The sequence below is a fragment of the Antechinus flavipes genome, chromosome 4 (assembly GCF_016432865.1).
Source record: "Antechinus flavipes isolate AdamAnt ecotype Samford, QLD, Australia chromosome 4, AdamAnt_v2, whole genome shotgun sequence".
In the NCBI taxonomy this organism is placed as follows: Eukaryota; Metazoa; Chordata; class Mammalia; order Dasyuromorphia; family Dasyuridae; genus Antechinus; species Antechinus flavipes.
This window is the reverse complement of record NC_067401.1, coordinates 290188010-290210031: the sequence shown is the minus strand read 5'-3', so window position 1 is coordinate 290210031 and position 22022 is coordinate 290188010. Positions and strand designations below refer to the sequence as shown.

General features: G+C 35.1%; 2 protein-coding genes across 3 annotated transcripts in view; one reads left to right on the top strand and one right to left on the bottom strand.

The window, feature by feature from the left end:
* The window catches only part of TUBE1 (tubulin epsilon 1), a 30157-nt gene extending 28963 nt beyond the window's left edge, over nucleotides 1–1194 (top strand). For both annotated transcript variants that reach the window (XM_051997560.1, XM_051997559.1), the window contains one exon: nucleotides 317–1194. In XM_051997560.1, coding sequence (XP_051853520.1) covers nucleotides 317–475 — 159 coding nt within the window. In that variant the 3' untranslated portion in view covers nucleotides 476–1194. The remainder of the gene's footprint in view (nucleotides 1–316) is intronic.
* A 1311-nt stretch (nucleotides 1195–2505) lies between these two features.
* Nucleotides 2506–22022, bottom strand: part of CCN6 (cellular communication network factor 6) — a 57730-nt gene continuing 38213 nt past the window's right edge. Inside the window, exons 3-6 of the mRNA XM_051996728.1 lie at nucleotides 17313–17602; nucleotides 15961–16203; nucleotides 7977–8170; nucleotides 2506–2835 (exon numbers count right to left, since the gene is read on the bottom strand). Coding sequence (XP_051852688.1) covers nucleotides 2554–2835; nucleotides 7977–8170; nucleotides 15961–16203; nucleotides 17313–17602 — 1009 coding nt within the window. The 3' untranslated portion in view covers nucleotides 2506–2553. The remainder of the gene's footprint in view (nucleotides 2836–7976; nucleotides 8171–15960; nucleotides 16204–17312; nucleotides 17603–22022) is intronic.

Below are 22022 nucleotides of genomic sequence, written 5' to 3'. Positions count from 1 at the left end.
TCCTAGTGATTCTCTAAACTCAACTCAAATGCCATTTCCTCTATTAAGCAGTCCCTTATCTCTGATTAGTTGCCTTGGATTGCACATAGTACTTGTTTTTGTACATTTGTAACATAACTTCTTTAATATTAGTTATCTTCATAGTTATAGTTATCTTTAGTTATCTAGGTTTGTACCTCATCCCCCAACTATGTTGTAATCTCCATTAGAGTTGGAATTTCGCTAGGACCTAACTCAGTTCACAATAGATACTTAATAGATGCTTGTTGAAGGAAGAAATTGCCAAAGTGATCAAATTCAACCAATTTTTTTCTAGGCTCATCTTCATCACTATCTACAAGTAGATGGAATGGAAGAAAGTTGTTTTACAGAAGCTGTATCATCTTTGTCATCTCTTATAGAGAGATATGATGAATTAGATGCTACGAAAGACTTGCCTGTAGAAGATCAACTGAGACTAAATATAGTTATATAAAAACACATTCACAAACTTTTATTTTCAGTTAAAAATTTTTGGTTTCCTGATGATTGACTTATTAGTATTCTGTCACTCAGAAAAACTTATCATTCAAGAAATCTTTGTCGATTTTCTTCAGAGTAACAGATAACATTATTGTCTAGGAGAAAAGTGTCTTTTAAGGTTGTTTGATGGAAATATGCCATATTACATCTGGCATCACTGCAATCTCTAAACCTTACTTGCCATCTTTACAAGAACCATAATTTTTTTTAAGAGTTATGAGAATAAGATTTAAAATTTATGAAATCTATTTGTCTTTTTATAACCTGATATTCAGGAGTTGTACACTAGTAAAAAGCCTTGTGTTGGTTATGTTTTTTTAAAAATACATTATAGGGCCTCCAATTCTTTTTTAAAATTGATCTGATATATAGTGATAATAGTGGTAGTTGTTTAAAAATATATATAAGTAAACATTGATTTTATCAGCAGTTGGGGGTGAAATCAACTTTGGATTTTTCATTCAAAATAATATAAAATAATTTCAAAATATGTGATTTTATTATACAACCAGATTGATTCCATAGTAGTAAATTTGCTTTATTTATAAAATTCTATTATTTATAATTACTTTGCACAATAAGGTGTATACAAAAGCACAGAACTTTTCTATGCTCAACATTTTCTGGACATTGTTTATATAAGCAAGTGAAATAAATATAAAGTTGCTATAATCTGAAATGTTTAAATTATATTCATTTGTAGCATGACTTCTATACACTTCTATATACTTCTATACAAGATATTTCATTTATAATTCAAGGGTAATCCTTTACTCTTTTTTTTTTCTGCTAGTAAATCAATTGAAATAAATCATTAGATTTTTCCTATCTCATTTATGTCAGAAACTTTTTCTATCCAGGTAGAGAGCCTTTAATGAAATATGGAAAAGGAAAAAAAAACTTTTGTGAATTAAAAATGTTACAATGGCTGATAGCCAAAGAATGGTAGGGTAGTGAAAAATATGGAGAAATTTGTTTTTATATAATTCTTTAGTCTTATTTCTTCACAAGAATTAAAGGGATGCAGGTATCTTTATATATTATATAATATTTATATAATATATATATGATATATATTACATATATATTATATATCTTTTTGTTTACAAGTTAGATGCATGGGTAATTTTATAGTATTGACAATTGCCAAACCTTTTGTTCCAATATTTTCCCTCCTTTCCCCCACTCCCTCCTCCAGATGGAAGGTTGACCAATACATGTTAAATATGAGTATAAATTAAATACAACATAAGTATACATGTCCAAATAGTTATTTTGCTGTACAAAAAGAATCAGACTTTGAAATAGTGTACAATTAGCCTGTGAAGGAAATCCAAAATGCAGGCGAACAAAAATAGAGAGATTGGGAATTCTATGTAATAGTTCTTAGTCATCTCCCAGAGTTCTTTCTCTGGGTGTAGCTGGTTCAGTTCATTATGCTCTATTGGAACTGATTTGATTCATCTCATTGCTGAAGATGGCCACATCCATCAGAATTGATCATCATATAATACTGTTGATGAAGTATATAATGATCTCCTAGTCCTGATGCAGGCGTATTTTCAAAAGGTAATACATTATAACCCTTCGGTTAAGGGATCGAGATACAGTTCTGGGGACTAGTCATTCTTAGACTTTTTAAATCGCTATTTTTTTAAAAAATAGTATGTTTACTTGTTTTTATAAAAAGCATCAGCTGTTCTAATACTATACATAATAGGTTGTATTTTTCTTTATAGAATTACTAAATATATGATCAAATCTTGCTATGATAGTCAATTATGGTATCGAGATTTTAGAACTCAACATTTCTTGTTTTTCAGAGTCAATTTGATATTGTTTAAAGAACTTCCAGAAATTCAAACCATACACAATTCATATGACTAGACATAACTATGCTTATTCTTTTTATCATTAATGTATTTTTTTTTCACTTTTTTTAGCCACACGAATTATTGGAAGAAGTATTTGGTGCTGTAAAGATTATGCTTATACTAATATTTAATATTTACTATTTTTAGTTAAAACTCTTTATAGAATCTTAAGTTCAGAAAAGATATCCCCCGGATCCCTGCAGATTTTTTGACATACACAAGAGGTGATCCACATCATCCTCCACTTAAATGACCCTTCATTTGGGCAATCAAATTGTATGGTTATCATCTTAGACTTATTGGGAATGCAGCATCTCTTATCCAAGCATTTTCCACAGAAAGTTGGTTTGTAGCTCTGAGTACTCAAGCATCCAGAAAAGGAAAGCTTCTCTCCTTTAGAAAGTTGAAAAGTAGGCTGGCATGTTTTTCCTTTGGGTATCTAAAAAAAAAAAAAAAAAAAAAAAAAAGTAGCAAATAAAAGGAAATTTTTAAAATTTGAATGCAAGGGGGATGCAAATTTAGAAAACATTTGATATGTATACGTGCACACGCACACACACATATATACATACATAGTTTACTTTTTTGTGGTGATTTAATCATTTCAGTCATGTTCAGCTCTGTCCACCTCTTCTTGACCCCATTTGGGGTTTACTTGGCAAAAATGCTGGAACTGTTTTACATTTCATTTTCCAGCTTGTTTACTGATGAGGCACTGAGGCTGACTTGCCTAAGGTCACACAAGCTAGTACATGTCTGAGTCCACATTTGAGCTCAGAAAGATGTCTTTCTAACTTCAAACCTAGCATTCTTAGCCACTGCGCCATGAACTGCAGTTTACAATTATTAACAAAAAGTATAGTATGGTAGGTGCTTGAATAAAGAAACGAATCTTAAGGGGAGCAGTGTTGTGGAGCACTGAACTGAAAAGTTGATCTTATTGTAGGTCTGTCTGGCCTTGTCACCAAATAACCTGTTATTGAGTAAATTATTAGATTTTCTTACACCTACGGAAGGATTTGACTGAGGCTTCTTGATATCTTTTGTCCTAGTCTCAGAAACAAGATTTTTTTCTTCCTACAATAATCTTACCTCCTGAGAGCTGGGGTCCTGGCCAGTTCTTTAATATTAGTGTATGAATCATTTATTAATCTTTAAGCATATGCCACATACTAAGGATAAAAAGCTCAAAAAAAGGTCTTCTTCCTACCTTCAAAAAGGTTTTATTCTACTGGAAAGATGCACCATGTCACACTTTATACAAGTAAAAATAAGGTAAAGCAATTTGAGGAGGGAGAGGGCACTATGAGTATTCCCATGGTAACATCTAAATGAAAGCTTGTAAGGAGACAAGGACAGGGAGATGGAATATTGGATTCAGGGTTCAGGAACAAAGGGCATGTAGGGGGGTAAAAATATTAAATAGCCCCAAAAAAGTAGATTGAAATCAGATTGCACAGCTTCAAATGCAGGGCTAAGGGGTTTCTATTTTATAGACCACTGAAGATTTTTTAAATGATACTTTAGGAAGATTTTGTTAACTGTGAAGGAAGGACTGAGAAAAGAAACATGGAATCCAATTCAGTTTATATAGTATAAGTTGTATATAGTACAAGCGAGGTGATAAATTCCTAAACCAGGGTAGTGGTCTTCCTAATAGGATAAAAGGGATGGATGCAAGAGAGAGGGAGGTCAAATGCCCAAAATTAATTTTATATGGGGGTGGGAAGAGTGCAGGAAATAACTCAAAATGAATAATCTTAGAATAAAGAAATTAGGGGTGGCAGTTAATAATACAGGTGAAGGTAATTCTGTTGTGGACATGTTGAATGTGAAATGCCTGTGGTACACCCTGTAGTTGGTAGTGTAGGATGGCAGTTCCCACATTGGAAAAAAATAGGAAATACATCTACATGCACACACCCATTGGTTATACATTTAAAAATAAAAATTCTGTCAATAAAAAGTTATTATAAAATGAAAAATTTTTTTAAAAAAATGAAAATTGGGCCTTGCTCTGGTTGGGTCTGTACCGTGACAGTTCTTTGAGTTACTACAGTGCTCCGCCATAGAACCAGAGGGAACTGTGGCAGGTCGGCAGCCTGTCTGTGCATCCGCTAGCCTTAGAGAAAAGGGAACTGGCATCCCTCGGGCCTACTTTTATTCCCTCAGAACTGGGGTCAGAAAGAAAGGCCGGTAAATTATAATTTGCCAGTGTAGGAGGAGGCTGAGACAGCTTTCAATATCTGTCTCCAAGGAGACTTACCCTCAAAGGGGAAGCGTCAAAACGTGAGAAAAGGGAAAAATTGAAATTATCTTAGATCCCAGCAGGAGGAAAGGATGTTGAGCACAAGCAGATTAACGGAAAATAGTTAGCAATGGAAGATGGGATCCAGACCATCCAAAGAAGTCCAGACAGCTATGAATGAGTATAAGATAGAAAAATGAACCTGATAAGGCAGAAGATATGCTAGATTTTCAAGACAGCATAGAAATGAGGAGGTCCTCGCTGAGAAAGCCTGAATCACTGGGGAAAAATCTGGAAGTCTAGCTACTCCCTGAAGCAAGCAGAGGGGAGCACAGAAGAGATTCATCTCAGCTTTAAGTGGATCTTTTGTGCAAGTGCATTTTTGATCGCAGCCCCACCCCAGGTGAGGGTCTCTAGTGGAAATCATTATAATACCACGGTTATGATAAATCCCCATATTTCTCCTATAAAAGGACTTAACTGTACCCCACTAACTCCCTAATTCCTTTTAGGGGATAGCCCACTGTAAAGCAGGATTATGGTATCTTTGTTATAGCTAACTCCTTTTGGGGGGTTAGTCCACTTGTCAAGCGTCACAATAGCTAACTTCTCTTGGAATTTATCCTGCTCTTAGCAGTGTAACAAAATCTTTGCTCCTTGATTTGGAGGTCTATGCCTACAAATTCTTTTGAGATATCTAGCTCCATCAGCCCATAAACCCCAATATGCTTTTGGAGTGTCACCCCATCATTTTGGTGACTAAATCTCATCATTTTGGTGGCCTGATATGGGAAAAGTCTGCCAAAATTTGTAGGATGTCCCTTAAAAAGCTTGAAAAAATTATAAAAGAATTTATGGCCTGCACAGCATAAATAATTGACTCAACAGAAAAATTTGAATTCCTTGACAACAAACCTCACCAAAGAATCAGAAGAATGAAAAAGAAATGAAAAATTGATCTCTATACAAAAAAAATATTGATCTCCCAAGACATTACTCATAGAGACAGTTTAAGACAAATTAAAAAACCTCAACACCATAATGCAAGAAATAATTGCTCAAAATTTAGAGCAGAGAAAACAAAGTACTAATCAAAAGAATCCACAGACTACCTCAAGGTTCCTTCCCCTCAAGGTTAAGGGGAAAATCCATGCTGCAAACTCCAGGATATATAATAATTCCTATCACCCAATTTAAATATAAATATAAAATATAAATATAAAAATAAATATAAAAAAACAAATATAACCGACCAGGATAAAGACATTCAACTGTAAATAAAAGATTTAAATAACACAAGCCTATTCTGCATCCAATAGAAAACAAAGGAGGAAATAGAATTATGTTTCAAAGAACAAAAGATCTCCAGGAGGCTGGCAACATACCGAGCCTGATGAAAAAAAGATGGCTGTTTAAAAAAAAAGAGAGAGACACAGTAATCCTATAGAGAAAACCAAATCTTAGCAAATTATTTGCTTTATAAATATCCCAAACAACAAAAACACAAAAAGGTAAACAAATGTTTACACAGAAGGAAGCAGACACAGGATTTAACAACAAATAACAAATATTAAAAGATTTTTTTCCTAAAAACACACAAGAAGATAACAATGAAATCAGAAGTCAAATACGTGGTTGAGGAACCTAACTAAAACTTGCAGGGGTCCTCAAACTGAGCCAGATGCAGCAGCTGAGGATGGTTATCCCCCTCACCCAGGGCTATGAAGTTTTTTTTTTTATTTAAAGGCCCACAAAACAAAGTTTTTGTTTTTACTATAGTCCAGCCCTCCAACAGTCTGAGGAACAGTGAACCGGCCCCCTATTTAAAAAGTTTGAGGACCCCTAAAAGGTCTAAGAATGATATCTTTATTTGGGGGGAGGGAAGTTGTTTTTTTCTGAGACTAAATTACTGAATGGGACAAAATAGAACAGGAAAGAAAAAAGAGGAAAAGATGCAACTTTTTTGCATTTCTGACGGGTTATAGAGGGCTCATAGAACAAATGAAAAAGCAAAAGGAAGGACAAAGATAGAGTGCTTCACCAGGAAGATCCTATTTCAAATTCACCTCAGAATCTTAAGAAGCTGTCCTAGGCAAGACACTTCAGTATGGATCCAATGAGAATAATAAGTACAAGTATAACATTCTTGTAAGGATCAAATGAGATATTATTTGTAAAGCACTTAATACAATGCCTATCACATAGGCATTTAACAAATGCTTATTCTTTTCCCTTTTAGAGGGAAGGGAACTTTTGAAATGGAGGAATGTTATTTCAGAAATGACATGGGTCCCACTGAAGAACACAGAGGAAGAACAATACTCTCAAAATGGAGTGAAAGAGGCTTACAGTGGATGTAATTTCTTTTTTTTTTTTTAATTTTTTATTTAATAATTACTTTATATTGACACTCGTTTCTGTTCCGATTTTTTTTTTCCCCTCCCTCCCTCCACCCCCTCCCCAGATGGCAAGCAGTGGATGTAATTTCTTAGAGAGACTATTCATCCTGCCTCAGGAGAAGAGGAATCCAGAGCTCCTAAGGGGCAGCTGACACCCAGAAGAGCAGAACTCAGATCTCGTTGCATATAGAGAAAAATTATGAGGAGAGCATAGAGTCATAATGAAGCAACATGGGAAAATTCCTATCATATGTCAATATTTATCTATATTTGTTCTCACCAGGAAAAAAAAAAAAAGAGAGGAGCAATCCAGGAAGCCAAATATACAAAACAATAACTCAGTAGAAGGAACTCAAAATAGGTACCTTAGAAGCTTTAATTCCATGTGGAATACAGAAACTAAAAGAATAAATATAAAGGACTTAAAGAATATAACTAGAATGTTCAGAGGAAAGAGAATAAAGAATAAGGACAGGCCCTTTTTAGAAAGACACAGGAAATGAAATTCTAAAAACTAACAAAAGCTGGGCAGGAGAATTAGAATTAGATTAGGATTAGAGTAATTAGAAACAGATGAAAGAACTTAAATTTAAATCCCAGATCTGCTGTTAAATATCTGTGTGATCTTAGCTAAGTCGCATTACTTTTCCAGAACAATTTCCTTCTCTGTAAAATGAGCTAATTTTTTTTTAAAGGCAATTGGAGTTAAGTGACTTGCCCAGGGTCACACAACTAGTAATTGTTAAAATGTCTGAGGCCAGATTTGAACTCTGGTCCTCCTGACTTTAGGGCCTGGGCTCTATCCACTGTGACATCTCTCCCTTTATAAAATGAAACAGTTGGAAAGGTGATCTCTAAGCTCCCTGTCAGATTCTAACCACCCATGATCAATTATCAGCAGGACCACAAAATGTGCTTTGAGTCAGATCTTACCTTCACAGCTTTTAATATGTTACTGTCACAAGGCTGAATATAACAAAGTCTTTTCTCTTTCCTCATTTCACAGTGACTATTTTCATTGGTCACCCTATTGGATATTCCTAGCCCACATGTTCTAGAACAAGGTGTCCATGTTGTGGCCTGCACAAGGCATTTCCTCTTCCAGAAAAGTGGGAGATTCTTATATACTGGAATAGAAAGAAGAAAAAAGACTGCCAATTATTAATTTCCAGTTTTATTAAATTATTGATCTACCAAGTAAATTTCCATAGTAGCTTAATTTTTGGAAAATTAGTTCTACATCTCTTTATCCCACTCCCCAAATTCCCAAATAAATTTCAACAAACCAGTTTCTTTTATGAATAGGAATGTTACCTTGATCTTAAAAATAACCTCTGAAATAAAACTGCAGTTTTTGTTTTCTTACTTCTATCTATTTATACTTCTATCTAGACTATCCTTGCTATATTCTGATTTATAATTTGTTTTTTCCATACATACAACCACAATCTTTGCCTCCTTCCTAAATTGTTCTCTTACAGAATAAACATTAAAATAGATGTTAGTGGGATATGGAGAAGCAAAATGTTAGTAAATAATGTAAGCTTAATAGGAAATTTCATGACATATGAGAGTACTTTGAGGGCCAAGACAACTAATCTTCAAGTATAGTATTTCTCCCTAATTTGTTCCTCATTCAAATTTGTTAGAAGATAGTCCTTCTGCTTTTGAAATTCATTAAAGACTGAAAAATAATCTTAGAGGCTGATACTGAAAAAGTCTTAATATAGAGTCCTAAACTCTGACCCTCTAGTTCAATCAAAATTTCCCATTCTAATTGTGCAGGGCTATTGTTGCAATATCCACTAGCTGCTGCTGGCTTGATTTGGCTTAGTTTTGTTTTGGGTGGGGAGCAGGAGACATAATTCTTCCATTCCCAAGTAAAGTTGAGTGGGAGCTTGCTGTCTCAGTCCAGACTTACTCATGCCTGTCACAGAGTCAAGCTCTTTAATTTTGAACAAGCTACATGTTGGTATTCTCAGAGTCCCAAGGCATTTCTAGAATTGATTTCCCATTTATTCCTTAAAGAGAATAGGAAAATAATTAACATTTTAAAACTTGCATTCAGTTGTTGTGTGAAAAATTCTGGGCACAATGACAAAATGTCAATTTGAAAGAAAGAAAAAGAAGAAATCTATCTTCTTGTCAGCTAAGAAACATCAGTTGCTTTGAATTATATACAACCTTGAACCAAAAAAAAGTGTGGCTCTGCAACAGTAGTATCTGAAATATGTTCATAGATGATGGATAGGGGACACAAATGTGGGTATCTGGAAGGTAGATAGCAATTAAGGACCTCAATGCAGGAAGTAGATTAAAAGCCTGGCACATCTGCAATAAATAAAGGGAAAATAATTTTTTGCAAATCAGCTGCATCACATCACTTAAAATTAAGCCAGGAGATGAAGTTTAGAAATCTGATTGACAAAGAATACATTTTCAAAAAGCAAAAAATTGGAGGGAGCAGTTTTTAAAAAAATAAAAATTAAAAAAAAACTCAGTACTAGTAAGCATGGAAAAAAGCAGAGAGTATTATGCCACTGCATAATTTCATGCTGACTAAGCTGAAGCTAGATTCTAATCTGGAATTAAGTATATAAATGTTTAGTCATTTTTGACTCTTCATGACCCCATTTGGAGTTTTCTTGTCAGAGATAATGGAGAAGTTTGCTATATCCTTTTCCAGTTCATTTTACAAATGAGGAAACTGAGGCTACCAGGGCTTAAGTGGGTTCCCAGACCCACCCAACTAGTAACTGAGGCCAGATTTGAATTCAGGAAGATGTGTCTTTCTGACTCTGGATCCATAATTCTATCCATTACACCTCATAACTGCCCAACTATATAAAGAACATTGATGTGAGAGAGGATGTGTGCCTTTGTGAGTCTGTCTGTATGTGTAAAGAAACACTGGAATTTATTAAGATTCATTAATACAGGAATTCAGTTAATCAAAGTAGAGGGATCTGGGGGGAGTAGATTAAACTCCTTTTGTAACAAAACCCAAATAGCCCCAAACCAGAATACCTGGATTTAAATTCCAGTCCTGAAATTTCATAAAGTTTAAGATTTGGATGGGACCTTAGTAGTCAACCAATCCAACCCATCTATGTAAAGAACTCCTACAGCAAGTGATCAAACATTATTTGCTTGCCATTTCTGAGAAAAATCATAATTTTGAATACCTCTAATAGGAAAACTTTCTTAACATCAAGCCTAAATATGCTTTTTTTCTGACTGTTACCCATTGAACCTGGTTCTGCCCAAATAGAATAAGTCTAAAAATTCTCATCCTAAGGATCACAGTATCATGAGCCTTGAGGAAATTTTTTAAAATTTTGAGAGGCTCCTCCATAAGACAGCCCATCAAACACTTGTAAATTAATATCTACCTTGAGAATTTTCTAGGCAAAATAACTTCTATTCTTTGAGATGTGGTCTTAAAGCCTTTCACCATCCTGGTTGCCTTGCTCTGGACATTCTCCAACTTACCTGCATCATTCTTAAGCCAGAGTGCTCAGAACTGAACACAATATACCAGGTAAAGTACGATTTAATCATCGTGGACCATAGGTAAATTAGGTAACATCCCTGGAGCTTACTTTCATCAATTGTTAAATGAGAGAATTGTACTGATATTAAAATTCTCTCCCATTTCTAAATCTGTATTTTAAAATATCAATAGAATAATTTCACACAAAATTAAAGGTGCAGGGAACCTAGAGATTGCTTAATACAACCCTCCTGTTTTACATTTACATTTGAGGAAACTGAGTCCCTGAGAACTTATGTGATTTATGTAATGAATGACAGTATCTGAACTTGAACCCAGGTTCAAAGGTCTTAACACTCTACAATACTGATTTTCTTTTAATATTGTTGTTGTTCCCAGCCTGGACCCAAGTGCATATACTAACATTTTATACTTATAGCTCTTCCTAATATTATGATTATTGAAGCATTTCTTTTCCCTCTCAAGCCACTCCCCATCCTCCAACTATAAGTTACTTGAGAGAAGAATCTATTTCCTATTTTTGTTTCCCTAAACCCAGCACAATGTCACAGTATGGAAAATGTTGGGAAGCTCTGACTTGCCAGATATCCCAGTCACAGTATGTGGATCCTAAAGACAATCATATTTATGAGTCTTGGATTTGTTTTTTTAATAACAGATTCTGAGAGGTTCTAGATCTCCAGAAACCAACATGTGCTTTAAATGGCTTATGATTTCAGAGATGTTAATGTACTGTGAAAGGAGCTGGGCTAAGCTGTTAGCAATAGTGGGGCCAGCATTAAAAGAGCAAGATAGCTATAATATGTTAATGAACTTCTAAGTTAACCGATTTAATTGAGCTCTTGAGATTGTTCTCTTCATGAAACTAGATATTTTTGAAACCCATCTAAAACCCATTCGCCTGAGTAAGGTTGCTTTTTCAAATATCCCTAAAGGCACTTTATACACAGGACAAAGTTCTTTAGCATGTACAGCTATTTCACATTTCCATAGCAAATAGTCCATTCCAGCTGAAATTTCAAGTGCATGGGTGAAAGAAATGTTAAATAATACTGGAAAGATAGGTTAATATCAGATTGTAAAGAGTTTTAAAAATCAAACATAGGAATGTATAGTATATGCTAGGAATGATAAGCCACAGAACCTGCTTGATCAGGAATATGTTCAGACCTGTGCTTTAAAAACATCAATTTGGCATCTGTGTGGATTGGAGAGGCAATGGACTAGAAATAAGAAAATCAAAGAGGAGTCTTTTTAATAGTTTGGGTAAGAGGTAATAAGGGCCTAAATTAAAGTGGTAATTCATAAGAGAAATGGGAACTGATGGAGATATTATAGAGATCAAATCAAGATAAGGTGAAGAGAGAGAGAGAAAATGATGAGTTGGAGTTGATTCCAAGGTTACAAACCTTGAAAACTGAAAAATGATGCCCTTGACAGAAATAAGTTAGTTGGGAAGAAAGATAATAGGTTTGATTTTAGCTGTGTATAAGCTGTGTTGTCAATGGAAAATTCTGATAGAGATGTCCAGATGGCAGTTAGTGGTGCTCAGGAGAGAGACTTGGCTGGATGTGTAAATCTGGGAGTAATTTGTATAGAGAGGATAATTGAAACCATGGAAACTGACAAGATCACCAGAAACTCCATTTCAGGAGGCCAAGAATGTCTCGTTCTTCCTCAGAATACCCTCTGGGCTTCTATTATAGTCCAGCTTTTCATCCTGAAGTTCCTTCTAGCCCTGAATTCAAACAATGAAAGTAGCCACCCCTTACAGCTTCCCCCTATGATTGGATAGGTCTTCCCAGAGTCCCCATTTGAGGACAATCAGCTATGTTTCCTTCCTCTCTGGGATGCATTCCAGACTTTTATCATACCTGTGTACTGGTTACCTTAATCTGCAGCTCCTTGTTCCCACCCTTTCCCCTTTGATTGCATGTGTTGTCTTCCCTCATTAAAAGTAAACTCCTTTGGGAATCAACATGGTAGAGTAGTCAAAACACTACTGCTTAGCCGCCCCCTCACCACATCTCAGGCTTCCCTTTCCATTGAAGAAAGTGATTATTTTTCTTGTATATTAATAGTCAGTGATTGAACTAGGACTAAAGTCATTCTCCTTTCCTCATTTAGAAATCAGTTTACCATTTTCTATTATAGTCTATTCTCTTTTATATTCTTTCCTCCTTGTAGGTTATTCAGCCTTGAATATGGGCGAAACCGACTGAATTGAAAATTTTTGATCTTTTTGAAAGGTGAAGAAATTTTAGTTTAGATTAATTTGATCAATTAATATTGATCTATTAGTTTAGATTAGAATTAGATGGGATTCTGGCCCATCATTTTTTATTCAGACAAGTAAGAAGGGATTCCCCTTTTGTCTAGATTGTCCTAGCTAGGGTGATGGGGACATAGACAAGTCTCTTTAACCAAGACTGAATGATCAATCATGTCTCCCCAAATATCATTAGAATAAGCCTGCTTCTCACCATATTATTCATTCATTACTTATTAACCAGTCGGAGTTGATTGTCACCCTCAGGAACAACCACTTTTCTAAGCACATATAAACATTTCAAGACGGAACTTTGTCATTCAAGACTTCTATTGACTCCTTTTATTTGCTAGCATGAGTAATAAAATGATTAATTATCCAGAAACTTTGTCTCTCAAAATTTTTATGCATCACATTGTAGCTATGTATACACTTAACCCTATAATACTTTGGCACTTAAACAGGATATTAATTTATAGTTAGTAAAAAAAAAAAATCAAGAAGTTGTACAACTCTAATTACTATTAACAACCCTTTTAAAAAGGTTCTTGTTCAGGTTGATTTCTAATCTCACTTAATGTCTGTTAGAATATCTTTATTTATGGTGGAAGGAGAACATTATTTTCTTTCACTATTTCTTATCTTAATTTTGCTTTTTCTTTGGCCCACTTTAGTTTCCAGGAAGTCTAATTTTTAGGTAAAGTTTACCATTTTCTATTATAGTCTATTCTCTTTTATATTCTTTCCTCCTTAGCTCTCATTTCATTTAACATTACATTTTATATTTTGCTTCATTTCTTCTAGGTATTTTAAAATCCTTTTGGCTAAATCATTCTTTTCTTTGATGTGCTAATCAAATTTGTTGTGAAGTTACTCTTTTCTTCTGAGTTTTCCTTTGGGGCTTTTCTTGGTCCATACTATTTCTTCATTGCATTCAAAATTTTCCACTCTCAGTTTCTGGATTGATTTTCCACTTAGGTCAAACTTTTATCATTCAATCACTTTCACTTGTGTCCAACTCTTCATGACCCTATCTGAGATTTTCTTGGCAAAGATACTGGAATGATTTGCCATTTCCTTCTCCAGTTCATTTTACAAATGAGGAAACTGAGGCTTTTAAGTGATTTGCCCTCGATCATACATGTAGTAAATGTCTGAGGCTGGATTTGAACTCAGGAAAATGAGTCTTCATAAAAGCTCTAGTGCAGACTAACTGGGCCTTGTCTCTTGTAACATGCTTCCTGTCTAACCTGTCCTTTCTCTGCTCAGAGCCTACACAGGTTCTGGCAATCTTATGAAAGTTCTGGATCGATGGAGAAACAGCCTTTTCATTTTGAATTTTTTTGTGATTATTCCTTCTGGTGCCTTTGGGGAGATTTATTTGTATAGGAACTGGGCTCTTCTATGCCATGATCTTAGCCCAAAGACCACGAATGCCTATCAGCAGACAATTAAGTGCCATAGGAGATGGAGCTCTAGGCTTGGTCCGAAGGACTCAAGTTCAAATCTGACCTTAGATGCTTACTAGCTATGTGACCCTGGGCAAGACTATTAACTGCTCTGTGCCTCAGTTTCCCATCTGTAAAATGAAGATAATACCTACCTCCCAGGACTGTTAAGAGGAATAAATGACATAAGGTTTATGAGGTAGATAGGAGGCACAGTGGGTAGAGCCCTGGAGAGAGACCTGGAATCAAGTCCTTAAATTCAGACACTTAATAAATGAATAACTCTGGGCAAATTACTTTAATCTTTATTTACCTCAGTTTCTCCACTTGTAAAGTGGGAATAATAATAGTACCTACTTCCCAGAGTTGTTGTGGGAAGCAGTTGAGATAGCATTTATAAAGATACATTTAGCAAATTAGTGCTGGGTATTTGTTTCCTGCCTTCCATTAAGAGCCTAGTTCTATCAAAGTTTGTGATTATAAATTTACCTTCTATAGGAAAGTTATTAAAGCATAAACACAAAAAAGTAATAATAATAGGTTAGTGGGTTTTGTTCCTATTTTCAAAATAATAAAAAAAATTGGCATCAAAATAGGTTTTTATAGAAAAAATATATTTGGGCCACATGCAATACTACACACTTATAATCTGCATTTCAGAGGTGATTAGAGCTGCTGGATGTGAGTAAAAGAATTCTGAGCTACAGTGTGCTAAAAGCTGATCAAGCATCCCCACTGAGTCCAGCAAGTGGTGAAGGGGGCACCAGGATGCCCAAGGAAGGGCAAAATGGTCCAGATCCAAAATGGAACATGTCCAAATGCCCATGTCAATCAGTATTGGGATCAGGCCCATGAGAAGCGACTATTCTTCTAGCCTAATGTGAGAGGAAGACTTGTTCTCAAAAAATTAAACACACATCTATATTTGCAAGTATACACATATTTATAAATACATATATGTATATATTTACAAGTTCAGATAATAACGATAGAATCAAACAGTACTTTTAATTCCAAGTCAATTTCTAACTCGCTTATTTATACTATATCTCAGCTTTTGATTTCACATAGAAAATATAATTCCAGATGTTTGTTACTGAGACATAGTAATAATTGACTATAACATAGCAATGCAAGTAAATTTTGAGAAGATGCATGGTTAACAAGCACTTTTATTCACAGACAGGATGAGAAGAAAGGAGTTTCGAGAATGGGGTAGGATATGAAATATCAAAATAATTTCCCTGATTCAAAGTGTTATTTTAAAAGGTAGAATGCTTTACCAAAGAAAATTCACAAAATAGCATTTGCAGATGATTCATAAATTCACCTCCCTATAAGCAAAAGACTAGATGAGGTGCTAGCTCAGGGTCTCTTTCATTCCAATTGGACAATGATTTATGATCAAGAACTCAAACTAAATAGCAATAAAAGGTAAAACATTCAGATCTGTACCCACCCACCACCAACAAACTTAAGTTCAGTCGAAGTAGCAAATATTTATTGGGCAACTACTCTGTACAAGGTACCAGGCTATATAAAGTAAATAGTAAGAAAAATGGCAGCAAACATTAATTTTGTTTTATCTAAATATGAAATTTAAAATTTAAAACAATAAATTAAAACAAAATTTATCTCAATCAATTGAACTAAAAAGGAATTTGCCATAGCTCTAGTTGTACTCACCTGGCATGGTTTGGTAGCTTGTTGAGATCTGTTGTTGCAGCAGTTTCAAGCTGCAGTAGGATTGGTCGGACTTTTTGCCACCTTTAGGGCCAGAGCATTGACTGTCCACTTGCTTTGGTATAAATAAGGGGGTACACCCAATGGCACCACTCACACATAAGCATTTGTATAGGGGATTAGGTTGAAAAACTTGGCCATTGTGATAATGCACCTTGTTGAGTTCACATCCTACAGCTATGAGATCTGAAAGTAGAAAATAACCAAATTATAAAAGGAGAAATGAGCTGTGCTATTTCATATCTCCCTTCAAAAATAGGAAAAGTCATATCTGTGCCTTTTCTGATATAAAAGTCTCTACTATGTATACTGCATTGTAAACCTTCTTTCACACCTAAATATACAAAACAGGAATTAGAGATTCTTTTTTTAAATATTACATATGAATGACTCTCATTGTTATATAAATAACAATCACCTGTTTTCTCCTTCCATTTTCTGGATATTTAAGCACCAAGGACAGCAGGAAATATGAAAGTATAATAGCTACAGAGGAAGCCAGCCATAAAGGAGATCAATTTCTGTTGCACTTCAGTGGGACTTTAAAAGATCCAGACTGGGATTTGGGGTTGTTCTCTCTGATTTTAGATATGCATCTATTTTAAAGGGAAAGAAACAATGAGGAGACTGTGATAGGAAGGAACTTTAGGACGTATTTAGACCAATCAACCATCTGCTTTGCCTAAAAGATGGTGAGAGTTCAGTTATAACATCTGCAAGAGTCAAATTATGAATAGAAGTTAATGATTCTGGCCAGCAGTGAAACTGGTGATGTGGCAACTTTCTAAAACTACATTATAAATCAATAAAACTACATTAGTGGAAGAAGTGTCCATGCTGAAAATATCCAAATTCATGAAATCACAGTAGTTGGGTTTTTTTTTCATTACAAAAGGGCTAAATTTAGGAAGAAACTCAACATGGTCTATGGCACATAGTAAACACTTAATAAAAAGCATTTTACTTCATTAATTGCTTCTATGTAGATTTTAAATCTTCCAAGCATTTTCAAATGGCTCAGACTCCATAAAGGCAACTAAGAAACTCTTAAAATTGATTATTTAACAAAAACCTCAGAGGTCCCTAAATACACTTGCATCTCTTTCTATTTTCTCACCAATGCTTATGCATGGAGCCCATCCATATAAAGAATGAAAGCCCATTTTGTTTATAGCTAAATATTAAAGTAGATCTTCTAAACGAATAGCTTTTCTTTTTTTTTAAATCACATCATTGTAGAAAGAAATTCTCTTTTCCCATCCTTGCCAAGAAGAAGATGTAAACATGTCACTTACATGCACACACTCCTGTCTCATACCTAGGCTTGTCCACCGAATAATCACAGTAAAGACCTTTGTGGGGATCACAGACCTCCGCCTCATTGCAGGTGTCCCCACGCTGCTTAGCACAGATTTTACAGCATCCACAGCCATCCTTCACCAGGCTCACCCCGGGTGAGCACCTGGGCTTCTTCTGAGGGCACTGGCAGGGCCAATGGCAGAACTCTTTCCTGTGATGCACTTCAGGAACTTCTGTTACCTTTGCTTCAGACTCTCCATCAGCAGCTTGACTGTTGCCATGAGTCCTGCAGTAGGACTTAGAGATAGTTTGATATTGAGGATCACACCAAAGTTTTAGGCATCTCCCCTCACCTAAAATGCCTTCTCTTCTTTCCTCTCAATAAGACCAAATTCTACCTAGTCTTTAATCCTGGTTCAAGTCCCATTGTCCCTATAAAATATTATTTGACAAAGAGTTGGATGATTTTTTTAGTCCTATGAACTCTGAGTGTACGTGGCAGACAAGTTCTCCAAGACAGTGTTAAATAGCATAGCACTGAATTATACATTGATCAATTTATTTATTCATTACTATCTATATCTATATACATATATATATCTATATCTATATGTGTGTGTGTGTGTATATAGATATAGATCTATCAGTGTTCTGGCTTCTTCTTGATGCTTTTAAACATTCCTGTAGGATCATAAGCAATTGCTTCCTTTTTCAACTGCCCCTTTAATTCTGTAAGGTAGGAAAGAAAAGGGTAATATCTGCATCTGTCTAGCCCTCTCATCCCCAAAGCATCATAAATACTTGATGCTTTATGTAAAACAGATTATGTATTTATCAAACCCCAAAATTCTTTTTATAAAGATTCTCAAGAAAAAAAAAACTTCCTAGAAAGCAATTCCTAATGGATTTATGATGTAGACTTCCATCTTTCTTTTCCATTCCACATAGGCTATATCACAGAAGCTGTTATAGAATATGGGCAAGATTTGTTCTTTGTTCTTGAAAAGACCATGACATCAAGGAGGTGATGTTATGACATACAAGTGAACTGGATTTAAGGAAGGAAGGGCTGCGCAAAGTCACCTGTCTCACTTTCCCCTCTAGAGCCATTGGGATCCAGTGGCCAGATATATGGATGACTGGCTCCCCAAAAAGATGCAAAAGATTTTAAAGTTTAATCTGTATTATAAATATCCTTCATCCTTCTTAAAGAAAGACAATATGAAATTTTAACAATCAGCTCTCCAGTAGAAGTAGACTCCAGCACTCCCTTGTAACTATATTTCAGATGCATAGAAGATTAGACCAATTAGAGAACTTCAAAAATCATCTATTCTTGTAAAGGGTTGAAACTCTGAATATGTGCACTGGAATCAGACAACTGAGCACTTAAGGTTAATTACCCATTATTAGCATATGCTTGGAAAATGGCCCTTCCCACTATTCTGTGCTGACTCAATCTTTTGGTGTATACAGAGAATTGTAGGAGGGATTAGGGGTGAAGTAAGACAAGCCAGGGTCACTTTTGCAGTGGACGAAGAGAAGGGAAGTTGTGGAGATCCTGTGTCCATTCCCTTCATTTCTCCCCCTAAAGACCAAGAATAAAGACTAAGGACTTTTGCTTATGCTGACTCCGGCTGATTCTAAGGCATCCAGAGTGCTAACTCGGTCTTTAGATACTCCAAATTCCATTTTTTTCCAAATGAGGAAACTAAAGTCCAGTGATGTGCCTGAAGTCAGTAATTAAGTCTGATATAGAATCCAGCTCTTTCTATCTAGAGGTCTTTACATTATGCCATCCTCTTTTTCCACTTTATACTCTCATCCTCAGAAATCTCATTCTTTCCCATAATCTCAACTATCACTTTTGATGAAGACACTGAGACACTGGGAAGTGATCATGTTGCCAAAGGTCACTCAAGAAGCAAGAAGTATCAGAACCAGATGAATTACTTTTCTGGTCCAGACTTCTTTCCAAAACTTCATTTCCAGCTATCTTCAGGGCATTTCTGCCTGGATCTGATAAGAAGGGTTCTAGTTTATGAGCTTGAAAAAGTCTTTCCTGAGAATATGAAATATTAATTCACTTATCTACATAGTCTGATACTCACAATGAACCCTGCAAAAGTTTTTTTGTTTGTTTTATTTACAAACACAATCCCATCAAAACTAGTGAAGATCAGCCCTTGATATCTCCTCACCTTGTCACTTAGAAGCAACTTGAGAGTGAATAGTGTACTGAATTGGAAGAACTTGGATTCTAATCTCATCTAAGAAATCTACAAACTGTGTGACTCTCCAATTCATCTCTCAAAGGTAGGAATAGGACTCAGTGGCTTATAATGTTCTTTCTTGCTCTAAATCTATGATGTATAATCCTATTCTGCTACACCAACCCACCCAACCAATTCCATGTCAGATTTTACTTGAAAAAAAATTTTCCTATCATTGAAGTTTGGTCATATTTAGCAATTCTGACTAATCTACATTACCAAAACAGTCACCACTAAAGATTGTAGAAATGTCAGCTAATTTAACACAGCTCACCTGAATTCCTTCCTTTACTTAAATTTTCCTGGATTTTTTCCCTACTCCTATCTGAAGAGTTCTATTCAAGACTGATAAAATATATTTCAGTTTTGTTGCTCCTTAGACTCTCAACTTTAACCTTTTTTTAAATTTAATAATTTTATTTTTTCAAATATATGTAAAGATCATTTTCAACATACAATTTTATAAAACTTTGTGTTCTACATTTTTCTCTCTTCTTTCCTTACTTCTTCTCTTCCCAAGACAGCAAACAATCTGATTTAGGTTATATAACTTATTAATAATAATAATAATAATAATAAATATTAATATATGTATTGCAATCCTTTTAAACATATTTCCATATTTCTCATGTTGTGAAGAAAAATCAGACTAAAAGGGAAAAAATGTGAAAAAGAAAAAAAACAAACAAAAAAGTGAAAATACTGTTTTAATCCACACAGTCTCCATAGTCCTTTCTTTGGATATAATTGGCATTTTCTATCCCAAGCCTATTGGAATTGCCTTGAATCACTTCATTGCGGAGAAGAGCCAAGTCCATCATTTCAACTGTGATCATTTTTTAAAATCTAGGGTTGAATTAGAGGCTGGGTTGCCTACTGGTTAGATAACTGATTTCAAGAACCAGGAAGGCATGGGGTTAAGCCCTGACCATGACACAGAATGGCCATGTGGACAAGTTATCTGATTGTTCAGTGCCTGGATCAGCTTTCTAAGAGGGCAAGTTGAAAAACAATTGCCATTCCACATAGAGAGTTTCCTCACTTGGAATTCCCTAAAGACACTAAATTTTAGGTGTAACCTCTCCCTCTCCCCAAAAAATGTGTGTGTGTATTTCATTACTATAAACCTCTCTCTAGCTCTCCTCCCCTCCCCTCCCAACCCCAGCTTCTTTATTAGACTTGACTCTTGAACCATTTCAATTCAGTTCAATCATTAATTATTAAGCACCTCAAGAACACCATTCTACGCATTGGACACTATGTTGGAACAGAAAGAACACAAAATTTTGAGTTGGAAGACTTGTATTCTAATTATGCTCTACAATTACTACCTTTACAACCTAAGTGGCCTTTTACTTCCCTGGGACTCAGTTTCCCTATATGTAAAATGAAGGTGGTTAGCTTAGATGACCTCTGAGGTCCATTCCAGATATAAATCTTATGAAATACAATCAGGAAAAATAATATTGTCTCTTCCTCAAAACCAGAAAGCAAAAACAAAAAAAAAAAAAATCCTAACAGCCATAATATACACATCAAGAGGTCTCTTGGTTTTCACAGTAAAATATTTTCACAGTAAAATACTGAGGAGATTGTTCCAAGACCACCCCATTGACAATTCCATGTCCTGCTCTCAAGAAGCCGTGGATACCTTCCTATGTTTTCTAAAATGCTGAATAAATTTTAAAAATAGATTTGACTGTGTATCATCAGTTCCTAGGTAGAACCAAAAATAAAAACACTCACCATATTCTATTTCTATCACTCCCACCCCAGTTTTTTGTTTTGCTTTATTTTTTTTTGTTTGTTTTTCAAAACCGAGTCAATGGCAAGACCACACAAGGTAGTTTTATTTTGAAAACAAACTTTTCTTTGGGGATAGGATTTTAAATATTTCAAAAATAGTCCTAGCTCTTTGGAAGAAGTGAAAAACATACATTTTGAGAAGAATAATCTTCTGTAGATTATAAAAGGTAACTGTTCCCTCAATTCCTTCTCCAAAAAGAAGCAGACATAACGGAAACTTTTTGTTTGCAAAAGTCTGTTTTTTCCAGCAAGCTTTTGCACATTCTGTAACCAGGTTGTGGAAAGCTGGGCCCTGGCCTGGAATGGGAATGAAGAAGCTGTGTTTACCCCTACTGTAGGCCCCAGCAATGCTGCAACTTCCCAATGAGATGATTTATCAAGGAGAATCCCCCAATCCCTACTCATTCACTCCTAGCCCCCAAATGATTAAAAATCAAAATCAAAGATTATTAGGAGACATACTAATTATTACAACATGAACACTGTTTGAAACACCTTGGATTCATTCAGTATTTAAACTAATACAAGATTTCATTCAGTGTGGAAAATAGATTGCTAATTGTGATGAAGGATTTCTTCAAGCAATTCCCCAACATCTTCTGTGCTATTCCATTTGCCCCCTGTTAC